A 14,740-nucleotide genomic window follows, 5' to 3' on the forward strand; every position below is an offset into this window, starting at 1 on the left:
CACAACCAGGTACGAGCCAGTGCGGACGCCTTTAACATCCTCCTAGATTTATCGTGAACATGTCCCACCCCTTCTCATTGGCAAGGTGGGGAGCATAAGGCAAGGAGATGTGAGGCGCAGTGAAATATTTACAAACTGAGGAAGTCAAAAACCGCTTTTCAAAATAGTAAACCTGTCTGCCAAGATGCTCATGCACCCCTTCATGGGGCATCATCTTAACCCACCAGGTCTCAAGAGAAATGAATGTTACTTTGGTAAATTATCCTTACTTGATAAAGTTAGCAACCTTATTCTGGTCCTCTTTTTTTTTTTTCCAAAACTGATGGACAATTCTTGGAAAAAAATCAGAAAACTGTGAACAGCTCTTGGGTAATGCCGAGCCCCATGCCCCATTTATTCTCATTCCTCTTCTTCTGTGATAATTAAGTTCACTCAGGTAGAAGGACATCCCTGCAGTTGCAGTAAGACTAAGGTAAGTAAAACCTTGGGCTTCCTCCTTTTCACTGTCCATCACTCCTTTGCTTGTATTATAGACAAACCAGCCCTCACAAAAGGTCCATTTTTTTTGAAGATTTTATGTATTTATTTGAGAGAAAGAGTGAGCACAAGCAGGGGGAACAGCAGGCAGAGGGAGAAGCAGACTCCCCCTGAGCAGGAAGCCCGATGTGGCACTTGATCCCAGGACCCGGAGATCGTGACCTGAGCCAAAGACAGACACTTCACTGACTGAGCCATGTAGGCATCCCAAAGTCCATGTTCTTAATAGAATATTTTGTGTTTACCCAGAATGAAAGTATTATCAATGGGTAGATATTATCAAGGCTCCAGTGTAAAAGCCAAATCTACCTCTGGGAGTCAAGTATGTTTAGAAAAATCTGCTAGACTCATGGTTTGAGGTCACCTGGAATCTGTAGGAGGGACTCCAAGGTCTCCCAAGAAAGCACTTACTCTGAGGGGAAAAGAAAATCAGGCAAACAAGCTTGCCCGGTCTTCGTCATCGGACCCTGAGGGAAAGGGGATTCTGAGGTCTACCCGGAGCCGGTCACTAAGATTTGTTTTTCCCTACCAACCCTCCACAGATTCCTGTCTGAGTAATAAGGAAAAGGGGGGAATTCCCCCCAAAATTGAAAAAGTTTTTTGTTGATTTTTTTTTTTTAACTAAAACTCACGCAAGACATTAGGGCAAAAAATACCCCTGCTAGGATATGTAGTCTGCACACAGCGCAACGAAACTCGCACACCAGGAACATCAGGCAGTAAGCTAGCGCAGCTTCTAACACCACCCCTCAGCCACCTCGGGAACACCCAGCAACCGTCCTGCTGTCGTGAACACTAGGATCTTCAAGACGGACGACGGACGGGCACACACACACACGGACAAAGACCTCAGTAGATGACCTGCCCAGCTGCCTCTGAGCTGCCGAGTCCGCTGTGAGAAGGTACAAGCTCCCCTCGCCCTCCCGCTCCAACCACGGCCTCTCACCAACAGCAGAGCGATAGTAATATTAGAAATCCTAACATATTAGAAATCATGGGCTCGGAAAGGAAGATCCCCAACTTTAGTCAGGTTTAAGAGCCAGAAAAATATGGATCACAGGAGGCTAAAACCAACATACGAATTCCAGGTCTCCCTGGAGTGTGAGTATTCTTATCATTACGTGTTTCAACCTCCAAGTCAGTGGCAGGAGTGTCACCCGCACTTAAACAACCCCAGGAGTGTCAAAACTAAACCACTTGAAGACAAGGTCTTCGTCTTCATTTGCCTTCGCCTCTAAACCTCCCGTTAGTAGAAAACGAAACGTTTATACGTTACTTTCCCCCTTCCCCTCATTCTCTCACCCATATTAATATATAGTTAATATACCGAGTATATTAGCAGTGCACTGAAGAATTCCTGAGACGTCTTCAATTTCCTCTTTGTTGGAATAGTCTGCATAGGAGCATCTGTTGGAGATATTGTGGAAATTCCTTTCTGCATCCCTGTAACTAAGAAGAAAACAAAATTAGCATACGGAGACCACTTTTAAACCATCTGCGAATGCACTTGTCTACGTACACACAAGCACAGGCGGTCTGTGCCCCGGTGTAATCGCATTTTAAAATAACCGCAGGTTTTAGACTCCATTTCTGGCATAAGGCACCGCTAACATCAGCATTAGCGGTGTGGACCGGGAAGCGGAGGCCGTCATTAATAAGGAAGCCGTGTGTGAAAAAACATAAATGAGGAGAACCAGAAGATCCCTCAGTTTCCACCGCGAGGGTTTCCTTGAGCAAAGAGCATGATTCACGGTACTTACTTGGTGCATGGGCGCGGTGTTAAAAGTCAACACGTCTTAACCTCCAGCACAGCCAAGAAGATAGGAATGTGGCGCATGGATGACAAACTCACTAAGGAAGCATTTGGAGTCCGACAGAACTTGAATATGGTTTTACCATTGTCTATCTCAGACTCGGGGCAGGTGACCTGCTCTCTGTGGGTCTAACTTGCCTCCCTCATAAAATGGAGATCCCCCCGCCCCGCCATGAGTTCTTGAGAGGACAGAATGAAGAAATGCCTGTGTCATCAGGTGTTGCCTGGAACTTCTCCAATTGCCTCCAGATTGGAACTAAGGCACCAACGCTAAAAATACTAGGGACCTAAGGCTCCCGCGTTCCCCAAGAGTAGCCGTTTCACTGCCGCTGCCAGCTTACAAAGACAAAGGAATGAAACAAATTTGAAAAGCAATCCTCAGAAGAGGAACTGGTCTAGGAAGATACTGCTGTTATCATCTCTCCCCTCTCCTCCAAGAAAAAGCAATAAAAAGAGAAAGGACAAGTCTTCTGCAGAAGCCCAGCTGGGGACAGAGGGTCCACCCCTGCTTGAGATTGGGGGCTGGGTATCACATCCCACCATGAACAGCTGAGGGAGGTGGTTCCAGAAAGTTATTAACAGGGAAAAGAGAGAAGCCAACGAGAGCAGCCTACCATACCTCTATTTGGCAAACAATAGGAGTTTCCCATGGGTGAGGGAGATACTAGGAAAGAGAGGGCGCTTTCGTTGTCCCCGCTGACTGCCTTCCCTATCTAGAGGCTGCCAGCAGGAGAGGGATCCCACCAGCGAGACTGTGGGGTCCAATCCTCAGGGCCAAGAGTGGGGCATCTGACACAGTCAAGGCAGAACCCATATATGCACCTAAGGACACCACAGCCAAGACAGGACTGTTCCAACCATCAGTGAATTTAACAAGCTTCCTGCCATTTTCCATTTCATTCCTGCCTGATACAATCCATCAGAAGATAGAGGAACCCAGAAAGGGGCAGTCTGGCCCCAGGAGTGAAAAACCACAGGATACCCCCTCTACACTGCATTCCCAGTCCCTCAGGACAAGGCCGACACAGGCAGAGAGGGGTGGAAGGGTGAGATTGGATACGGGACTGAAGATGTGAACTCCTCTGGAGTGGACTTCATACTCCCTGGAAATTCCCAGAAATCAGGGCAATCTGCCCAAGCTAGCATCAAAGGGGACCCATCCTCGCATGGTTGAAATGACTGAAGAGAAAAAATAACATGGCCTTGTGTTTGCACGCCTCACCGAGATCAGACCCCAATAAACCAGGTTGGCAAAAATGTCTATTAGTTTCCAGAATGCAGGAATCACTCAATATATGGTGGAATGGGGAAGGCAGATATTAAAAACAGACAAATACAGGGTTATTTGTAAAATTCGGTTCCCTCATTTTAACTGGAATGACCTTAGACAAAGTATTTTTTCTCACAGCCTCAATTTCCTTATCTGTAAATGAGCTTTATACCATGATCTTATGAAATAGATGGTCAGGATTACATTAAAACATGAGATGTAAAGTGCCCAGTACATTGCTTCAAAAAGAGTGATCAATAGGTAATAGCTTCTATCTAACATTGTTTTTATTCATTCAGATAGATATTCTATGTAAATGACAAGGAAGCTAGAGCCTTTTTTAGATAACATATTGATAGCCACAGAATCTGACCAGGACAGTGAAAATAATACCATTAAAGTTTGTTTCCCAGAGTAATCAGGGTTCACCCACTTCTCATATTCTATGGAAATTATTGTAGCTTAATCCCTATTCAATCGTCCAAAGAGAAAAAGAACAGAAGGTTGGCTGTACAAAACAAACACGGGGCCCACAGTGATAATTGGTATAACGGAATTTAAGTTTAGATGACTAGAGGAAATGTCGTCCCCAACTAACGGAAGGTTGGCAGCAGGCCCACCTGTGATATCAGCATAATGATCCTTATTCTGGCAAAAAAAAAAAAAAAAAAGTACAAAAGGGGTAGCATGATTCTGAACATATATTTCTTCATACTTCAGTTTTTAAAACATATAATGATTGAACATTACATCCCAGGAAGCCGGATCATCATGTGTTTTCCAATCGTAGTTTTAAAGACATCTCTGCTTTGCACTGTCGTGCTAATCCATCCTTGGGAGCTTCAGATGGGCAGGGGTCACGTAAACACAAGTGAGAGTGGCTGGTGAGGCACTCGAGAGGCAGAAATTTAAATGAAGAAAAAAAAATATCCAAACTCTCTATACCAAGAAGCCGCAGCTAGAAGACCAACAGAGCATGTTTGGCTCCTGATGGTAAATAAAGGGTTCTAAACTTCTACAGACTCAAGGAGGACAGAGCAATAATGCAGTGGGAGGGCACAGGGAAAGACAAACACCGAGGGGCAGAGGAGTCAGAGACTAGAGTGGCAAAAATAATGGTTCAGTGAACATATGGATTACTTCTGTGTAGCAGGCACTGTAGTACTTTACGTGACCATAGGACCTGATGTTACCATCATTTCATTTCGTGTCAGCCCAACCGACCCTGCTATTACCACCATCTTGAAAATGAGAAAATGGAGCCTCAGGAAGGTTAGGTCATGTGCCCTAAATCATTCAAAGGCAGAATCTGACTTTAAATCTAGTTAACCTGCTACATGCTTTGTCTACTGCAGAGGCACATTTTCCCAGCCCTCAGCTCTAAACCACAGGACAAAGATGCACAGGGACACGGAGGGACACAGCATAATGGTAAAAATGACATCAGAGGAAAGAGTCCTCATAGACCAGACTTCCCTCAATCCTGGTGCCTTTGAATTCTGAAGGTGAACCCGGCCTGCCTCCTGTCCACCCCTCTTGTTTCCCACTGTTCTTTCCAAGCCACACTGTCCAAGAAGCGAACCCATCCCCTAGAAGCCTGAGTTACAGAGACGAGCGTGAAGATGTTCGCTCAGCGCCCCTTTCCTCATTTTACATGGAGGCAAGAAGATGATTCTGCATCAACAGGACGCTGTTCGGGTGAGTGCGCTCGTGCAGTTTACCGGAAAAAAAAATGTGAAAAGAAACTTACCGCGAAGTCAATCTGACACACAGCAGCAGAACATTAAGCATAAATGAGAAATTAAGCAAATAAATCAGCAAAATTTATGCTCCACAGGAAAGGCTCTGGGCACCAGAACTGCAGGAGATCCTGGAGAGAATTTCCAGCCCTCCTTTCATACCCCCTTCCAAGCACAATCGGCTCTTTTTCTCCACTGTATGCATATCTTCGTGTACATACCTGAAGGGTGCATTTCTTTCATTTATTCACCCCAAAAAAACCCGTGTTAGTCCCTCCCACGAACCAAGCAATTACAAAGGCATAGGAACGTAGAAGTAAATCATTTAGATAAGTCAACAATATAAGCTCTGATGAGCACTAGGGAAAGGAATAACCAAGAGGAACAGAAAGAAAATGATCAGTTTTGGAGATGAAGTAGGGACTGGAAGGTTTCCCTAGATTGGGTGGCGGGAGTACATTTTTCTGAAGATAAAGACGTTTAAACAGAGACCTGAACTTAGAAGAAAAGTAACCCATGCACCCAAGGGGATAGAGCGTTCCAGGAAAATGCAATGGTACGTGCCGAGGCCCTGAGGCTAAGTAGGAGCTGGGAACCCCACGGACGCCTGGCGGGGCAGGCATGCAGTGAAAAGGGGAAGTAGAGAGGGTTACAGTCCGAGAGGGGAGCGGAGGCAGATTGCAAGAGCAGTTCAGATTTTGCTCTATCGTAGTTAAGTCACAACATGTTGAAAGCAGGGATGTCACAAAATAATACCTGACCCCACAGCGTCCGGCAGCAGCGTTGACTGGGAACCCGCTGGAAACGCCAACTGTTGCGCGCACGGGATATATGGGGTCAGAAGCCCTGGGGATGGAGTCCCCCCACCTGGGTTTTAACAAGCCTGCTGGTGATTCTGATGCACGCTAACATCCGAAAACCGGCGTCAGATGTGAGAAAGTGGCATGATCTAATTAGTTTAATCACTTCACGGTGGTGGACATACCACGTTGAGAGGAGTAGAAACCACAGCACTAGATTGGGGGTGGGAAGAATCTAGAAGCCACGGTGCCAGTGGAGACAACCTGAATGGGTCTCTGTGAGTAAATCTGTGAATGAATGGCCAAGTTGAGAAATAGAACAGATGTTTGAAGACAAAGTTCCTGGGGCGCAGAGAGTCTGTCTCACTCCCTGACAGAGGCTCCCGGGGTTACTCCCTCCCAATCCTCCCTCTATGTGGTCCTTTGAGCAGCTGCTCCCTGCATTCACGTCAACATCATGGAGACTAAAAAGCCTCAGAGAGTTTCTCCAAACTACTGGTGTAAGAACGCATCAAGGAGCAGCAGACAATCCCAAGGCTCTGATAAATAAAGCAGGCCCAAGGGCAGTTTTAAAGGAGAGAAAAGGGAGGCTGGGAGGCCAGAGATTAGAGGCTGATTTAAGAAATAAAAAAAGAGGGTTAGTGCACTTCTGGACATGGATGGAGCTAGAGAGTATCATGCTAAGGGATGTAAGTCAGTCAGAGAAAGACAAATACCATATGATTTCACTCATATGTAGAATTTAAGACACAAAACGAGTGAGCCAAGGGGAAAGAGAGAGAGACAAACCAAGAAACAGACTCTTCACTACAGAGAACACACAGATGGTCACCAGGGGGAGGTGGGTGGGGAATGGGGGAACAGGTGATGGGGATGAAGGGGGCACCTGTCATGATGTATGGAAAACTTGAATCACTGTATTATACACCTGAAACTAATATTACACTGTCTGCTAATGAATTTATTTTTTTCTTTAAAAAAATAAAAAACTTTCTATTTTTTTAATTAAAAAATTTAAATTTTTTTAAAAATTAAAAAAAAAAAGGGCTAGTACTCCTTGTTATCCATCCTGATCCTAAGGCACCTAAAAGCTGAATTACTTCAAGACAAACCTTAGGCAAAGCCCTATTATAGGGATTTGGAAAACCACCTCTGTCCCCTCCTCACCCCGCCCCCAGAACTACGTAAACTAAATCCTCAGCAGGTCTTATCAATTGCCTGAAATCCCTTTAACTGGAAGAAACACATTCCTTGTCCTTAGAGATAGAGCCTTGAGCCGTGTGTTCCTCAGAGGCACGGCACGCAGGTGTGGATACTTCATTCAAGAGCGCATCATAGTAGATGCTCTCTGACCGCAGGCCCTGCCGTAGTGCAGAGAAAGGGAGCGGAGAGAGGGAGGGGGCGCCAGGAGTGGCGGAAGAGGGAAGACAGTCGCGAAAGGCACACGTCACAGCACTGCTGCCAGCCCGCGCTTCTCTCTTCATGAGCAGCATGAATACAGGCAGTGAGCACAGGTGCTTCGAGTAGGACCCACACCCCGTGAAAATGGGGTCGCGGGTCTCTTTGGAACCAGCCGCACATGAAGAACCTCTTCATATCCGAGTCGTGTGCCGTTTTCTTTATACTGTGTCTTCAAGAGGCAGAACTAGGGAAGACCCTTCTAGGGCCACGAATCACTGCACGCTCGGTCTACACAGAGCAAACAGGGGAGTTGAGGCAGTGACTTAAATTAGAGAACTCCATCCTGATGTGGGAAACAAAGGCAGAAGAGAAAGTATTAAATTTCCTTACTACGTACAGCCCACTGACAAGTCCTTGAAAGCAGCAGAGTGACCTTCCTCTAGGGACCTGGCTGCCTGGATGTCAATGCTTTGCTAAGGACAAAAGGCAGTCTTAGCCCAACCCCCAGGACACTGTGAGTCTATTTTAACATATAAAAATTCCTTTGGAAACTTCCTTTATCTCTACGCACCAAGATACGTGTTGGCAATCACCCCCCCCCAAGCATATGACCCACTGATATACATCTGAAGGGTCCCATGACTCAGGTTTTACTAGATGATAATAAACACCCTTTTCCTAACAACAGCTAGCCCCCTCAGGGTCCTGGAAACCTTGTTTCCAGACTTCCTTAGAGACTTCCACTCTCCCCAACCCCCTCCCAACTTGAAAGTATATAATTAGCCCACTCCTCATGACCCCTGTGCAGCTCTTTCTGCCCACGGGTCCTGGCCCCGTGCTTCAATAAAACCACCTTTTTGCACCAAAGACATCCCAAGAATTCTTTCTTGGCCCTTGGCTTCAAACACTCATGTCTTTTCCTACATCACATCTTGCTAATGGAAGAAAGAATTTTCTGCTCATTACGGTAATCTAGTTTAGTTAACCTCTTCCGATCATCATTCTACGACTCCCATTCCAACTTGCCGTGAAGACACAGCTCGGTTCGCAAACAAGACTTGGACCGGTTAGGATTTCAAAACAAAACAGAGAGGGCATTCACTATTCCAGGAAATGCTTTGCATTTGATTACTGGTATTGTCTTCAAAATATTAAAAATAATAATAAACTTAAGAGCAAACAAGTATATAGTGCTCAACACACACAGGACACTGGTGCAAGTATATTGACTAATTTAATCCAAATACCACACGGTGGAAGCAGCAGGTCCAATGAGAGTGATTAAGTTTTATTTTAGAGTATGTGGGGAGAGATTAATTTGACATCATTTACCTCCGTTAGGATAAACCATTTAAAATCACTAATGGCCTCAAACTAAAAGCCATCTCATGAGTTTAAATAATATGCTTTTCCTAGTATTGCACTTTTGAGAATTGATGTGACAACGTTTCAAAGCAATTCCCTTTGAAATGACAATTAACATAATCACCAAGCACTTAAAGTATATGGCATTGTACTAGGTACCGAGATTATTTTTCCACCAAATTTTCCTTTCTTCTGTTTTTGTTTAAAAAAAAAAAACCACACTACATCCCAATAACCAAAAGTGCATCCTTGATCCCCATGGCATTGACTATTAGCCCCAAATGTTAAATGATGCTTGACAGCATTTCAAGAAGTACCAGGGTGTGAACCTTAACTCCTCAAAAGTTCTTTCAAGTTCTTACACAAATAAATCACAGTAGCGCATACGAGACCATCAACGATGTGAATTAAAAATATGCACTGTCTCTCATGTCCATGAGTTTGATCCCTTCATTTTAAGCTAGATTGCTTCAGAAAGTGAATTTAGGCTTCTATATTTCCAACTGCTTCCTCCCATAGGCAATCGAAAGCATACCTCACACTTACTTGGAGCTTTCTATGTACAGAATACGATCACTGCAATTACCTCATTTATCCATGGCGCCTACTCCTCGATTAGTTGTTACCATAATCCTCTGCAAACAGTTAAAGTTACTTTAAAGTTCTATGTGCTGGTGAGACCGAGAGCCCCCGTTTCTTCATCTTGCCCTCTTACTTTACACCGTATCACAACAATGGCAAGAAGCAGAAGAATAAAGAAAACTAGGTAAAATGGGACTCTAAACCAGTGCCTCTCACTGAACCGTTAGGCTTGTAATGACTTTGAGTAAACTTTAGTAAAGGATTCTAAAATCCCATTTAAAGCCTTTCTGTTGGTACCATTAAACCTTACCGTATTCCCAGGGCAAAATCATCAGATTCGGTGGATGGGAATAAGAGGGTAAGACCACAACAAGGGGGGAAAAAAGGGAAAGGCAATGCCAAAAGGGAATTTCATTTAAAAGGATTAAACACAAACAGGCCAAAGGAAATCACTGCAGGGGTCCTGATGGGCCCCCAGCCCCCACTAGGAGCACAGCCAGTATGAAATGAGACCCACCTGGGTGGCAGAAAACCAATGCTCAACAGCTATGTTTGAGTAATTATCTTTAATTTGCCCCCAAATAATGACCAAAATCTATTTTACTTACCCAATAACTTGGTGCTCGTAATACTGCAGGGTCCTCTTGAGAGTCTGCTGTATTGTCTGAGGCTGGAGGAGGAGAAGAAGAAGAAGACAATACATTATCAGCAAATCAGTGCCATTTCCATTCTGAGCATCACAGGCAGATTCGTAGCTTCTGATTGATCTCATACGCGGTTCGCTTTACCATAGTAACCCATCACACATTTTGCCATGTATTTTCCCCATAGGCACTAATATGAGGCACTCAGCAATTACCCAGAATTTCTCAGTTTCAAGTAGCATAGCATTTCCCGGCTATATTTTTTCCAATTCTTTCATAGGGGTCTTAGGTTCAATAAAACATTCACTGGCTGCCGACAGTAAACCACGGCCTGGGCAGTGAAGAGGAGGTGACGGAAGGGAACCTGGGCCGTGCCCAAGTCAAACCTGACTTCCTCAAGGACCCAAGAGATTCCAAGCAAGGGTTCCAAAGCCTCGTGCAGGGGCCACAAGAAATGGGGTCCGGGCAAGAAATAGGGTCTGCGGCAAATAACTAAGTCGTTTCTGATCGAACGATAGAATCCTCTCCTCTCCATGACAGCTGAAGATAAGAGTTTCTTAATTCCAGATCAAGACATTTTTCTTAGACTTATGTAGGCAACAGAGCCTGAGCTTGGAGTTTCTGACCCAGGGAGCCGTGAAGATCCCAGAACATAGATTTAATTAAGAAATTATGGTAAGAACCTCATTTTCAGTGTCAAGAGTGTGAATTTTTTTAAATATAAAAACGCAGAGTCACTCGGGCAGAGCATAATCAATCACGGGCTTATCAAAAGATTGATTCATCATAGCCATGGATGAATTTTAGGGGCGATAAGGACTCTGACATGCTCTTCTCGAGATGTGAGGCAGCAGCCAGTCGGCAATCTCGTGGGCTGCCACTGATCAACCACACAAACCTGGATGAGCTCTAGAAAGGTCTTCGAAGGTCTTAAAAACTGGTAATTTTAAAAAACCTACAAAGGTTGTTGTCCAGGTTCCCTTGAACTCCTTCCCTGTTCACCTCTCTATGAAAACATCCCAGACAGAGGTAGCAACCTCTCTACCCAATACTGTTCCAAGTTTCCGCCTCCTTCTCGGCAGGAAAGCGTTAGTCTAAAGCTAGCGGAAAGTGAACTTCGATTAAATCAAGGGCATTCCCTGAAATCTACTCTAGGCTACCATTGAGGAAAGCCCCTTCACTGAGCACATCTAAGGCTTCCCTTCGGCCAAACCAAATCAGAAATTAATTTTAGGAGGAATCAGCCTCCCAATGTTCAAGGAAATAGGTCCGAGGTCAATGCTTTCAACTGCTGTTTTTCATTTATACCACATTAAAAAGATGAACAGGAGTCTTCGAACCGGCATGTCTCTGCCCTTCAGGATGGAATCAAAGCAGAGTAAATAGAATGTACCTAAGGAAAAAAAATCATGTCTGAACTGAGAACCAACAGAACTGTTGAGAAATCTGAGGACGAAGGAGATACGGCAGTCCTAGTGCACAGGAAAAATGTGCTTTCAAAACTCGACCCGCGGCCAACCCAAACCAAGTCATTATCAGTCACTGGCTCAGTACCCCTGGGACCCGGGCCTCTTGCACTGGCTTGGCAGTTGGTGAGCTAAGATAACTTTCTCTTTGGCAACACGCCCTAGAAGCAGTGAATATGCACAGAGGGGATTATCCTTCCAATAACCTCAGGTCACAAAACATGGAACAGAAAGCAGGAACTTGAGTGCACAGGGCCAGTAAAGACCAAAATGACCTCATTTGTAAAAAGGACATTTTTTTCCTGCACCAGGAATTTCCCAGTCATTAAAAAGCACATGTTTGTAAGAGGAGTTGAGCCTTTTAAAGACCTGACTTTTTTTCTTTTGTAAAGCAATTACTTTTCTTCCCCAGCAGGAGTTAAATTTATAGTTTCCAAATACATTAAAAAGAAAACATTCTCTGGGCATATACGACAAAGCTTCAACTTGGGAAAGCATTTATATACTTCCTGTGGCTTGCCGAAGCCAGTGGGCACGTTCTGAGGGTCTAAACCACAAGCGTGGAGGCTGAGCACAGAGTGTCTCCTCGTCAGCAAGCCACGGCTGACACCCACACACACCTGACTCCCCAGAATATCTCACCACCGTGGATTCAGTGAAACCTCTTTGGTTTGCCTGACTGCTCAACCAATGGCTCTGATCAGTGAGGGACATCTTTGCGGACTCTCAGGGTCTCTCAGACCTGAACAAAATAGCGTGAAGACCCACATGGGGGTCAAAGCCTCCCACAGGGGTGACTTCTGCCTGGAGAGCCAGAGGGTACGTTTCTCAGTGTCCACGTACGCCAGGGATGCAAGCCAGCATATTAGTGGGGAAAACGGGAGCTTTGAAGATATGCAGACCTCTCTCCTCTTCTTGAAGAATGCAACTCCACACCTGTCCCCTACTCAACAGTTCCACAGGCCAAGATCTCATTCCTCTTATCTGTATCTGTCCCTTCCTTTAAGGAGTTTAGAAACAAGATTTTAGAAAATAAGATTTAATATCAAAGTGCATTCAAAATCCAGCGCAGTGACTCACTAGCAAGATGACCTTGGGCAGCTTACTTAAGCTCTCTGAGATATGATTCCTTATGCAGACATAATTTTTAATGGAAATTAATTGAAACAAAGCAAAGCCTCTGGTGCACAGTGGATACCTAACGAATGATAGTTATGACTATGCTCAGCAGAAAAACATGGCTCTTACCCCCAGGAGTCTCGTAATCTAGCGGAGGAGCACAAGTCAGACCGTCCATCCCCCAAGTGTAATGTTTCGAGATCCCGATCACCTCAAAAATCAATAGAGCTACCATTACCGCTACTCGTAAGAGGGTGCAGATTCCAGTAGACAGAAGAAACAATAAAAAAAATGGCAGCAGAAAGTATAAATATGTCCAACAAAAACTTGAGATCAGTCCAGAGATGGCGATAAACGCAGAATCCTGACAATGAAGATTGAGGACAGACCTAGAAAGCAGGCTTACAAGTGGCAAGGGACTGAGACACCACAGCTGAGATCAGGACCCCAGGCATTAAGTTTCCCAAGGAATAAGAAACAGCCATGAATCTCCTTCCTAAGGCACAAAGAATGTGCAACAGAAGAACCAGGTGGCCTTATAATGTCATAGCCAAATGCTGGAGGATCTGAGACAAGGGTGGGGAAAAAGACAAAAATCCACTCTTCCTCTCATAAAAAGACAATCAAAGAGCTCTGTGATTCTCCTCTGCTCACCCCAAACTAAGACAGAGACAGTGGTCTCCTATTGTCGCTGCTCAACACCAAGGAGCACCAGACAGGAAGACAGCTGCACACACAAGGCAGCCGTCTGGGTCCTGCACACGGGTAGTCTGGGGCGCAGACAGAAGGGGCTCGAAAGCAGCCATCACGTAGCCACCAGAAGCCATCTTCCTCTCTAGTCTCAGGAACAGCTTCACTCTGCTTGGCCAGCACGGCTGACCCCGCGGACAAAATGTTATGCTCACGGAAGGTCATAGGAGACAAACAGCCAGCCATGGAACAGTCCCCGCAGAGCCAGAGAAGTGGTCCCTGAGGAGTGGGAGGAAGCAGTTCCCAGCAGCTGGTCCTGCAGGCTCAGACAGCCCCGCGGAGCCTCCGGCGGAGCCCCTGCTCCGGAGGTCACTCCAGATGGATCCCGGGATCAGGCAGGAGGCAGCGAATCAAGTCGCGTGCGTGTGCACGTGTGTGCGTGCGTGTGCACGTGTGTGCATGCGTACGTGCGCAGGAAACACGCTTGTCACCAGATAGAGCACACGCTCACCTCAATTTTAGAGATCACGAAGTTGAGGCTCGGACCGGTTAAGTGAACATCCCACGCTCACAAAGCCAGTGAGCGAATAAGCCATCGCAGGCCAGGACTGCTGCAAAGTGTACCCTATTTCTACTAGATGCCTTGAGGGTCCCTCTCACCTTGAACATTCTGGGATTCTATATTGTGTAATATTGACAGCACTTCCCCCTGACAAAAACAGACACCCCTTCACGGAGAATTTAAAAACAAACTTCTCATTTCTGCTTTATGGCACAGACCCGCAGGCTACAGAATTAACTGAAACCATACAAACGTCCTCCTTTGTAGAAATATCTGTAAATAGCCATGTCATTTTATTTACTTAAATATGAGAAAATTAAATATCAATGTCAGAAACTAAATGATAGGGATATACATTTAATTACTAATGCTCTAAGCCAGTGGTTGTCTATTCGGTCTGCACATTAAAATCACCTTGGGGAGCTTTTTAAAAATACCAGTGCCTGAGCTCCACCTCCAAATTTATCAATTCAACTGGTCTGGGAGACCCAGTGGCTTCTAATGAGCAGTCAGGGTTGAAAACCTTTTGCTTAAGGTATAAGCATATAATAAGACCAGTAATCCATACAAACCTTACTTGAACTGAGTAAGTGAGCATTCAGGAGAACAGTTTCCTTGCTCAAATATCAAGAGAAGTAAGCTTCTGAGACGTGTTCAAACGTAACCGCCAAAATTCAACCCCGTTCGTTCATTAACTGTCACTGAAGGCTTATAATCAAATATGAATTTCTTAGATAAACAAAGAGCTATAC

At 45.1% G+C, this 14,740-nt stretch overlaps 1 protein-coding gene across 4 annotated transcripts in view; it reads right to left on the reverse strand.

Annotated features, from left to right (window-relative positions):
• The window catches only part of GUCY1A2 (guanylate cyclase 1 soluble subunit alpha 2), a 425,356-nt gene that overhangs the window by 272,609 nt on the left and 138,007 nt on the right, over positions 1-14,740 (reverse strand). For all 4 annotated transcript variants that reach the window (XM_044386700.3, XM_057316734.1, XM_048217277.2 and 1 more), the window contains 2 exons: positions 10,116-10,177; positions 1,865-1,986 (listed from right to left, as the gene is read on the reverse strand). In XM_044386700.3, coding sequence (XP_044242635.1) covers positions 1,865-1,986; positions 10,116-10,177 — 184 coding nt within the window. The remainder of the gene's footprint in view (positions 1-1,864; positions 1,987-10,115; positions 10,178-14,740) is intronic.

Source organism: Ursus arctos, unplaced genomic scaffold, assembly GCF_023065955.2.
Source record: "Ursus arctos isolate Adak ecotype North America unplaced genomic scaffold, UrsArc2.0 scaffold_22, whole genome shotgun sequence".
Taxonomy (NCBI): domain Eukaryota; kingdom Metazoa; phylum Chordata; class Mammalia; order Carnivora; family Ursidae; genus Ursus; species Ursus arctos.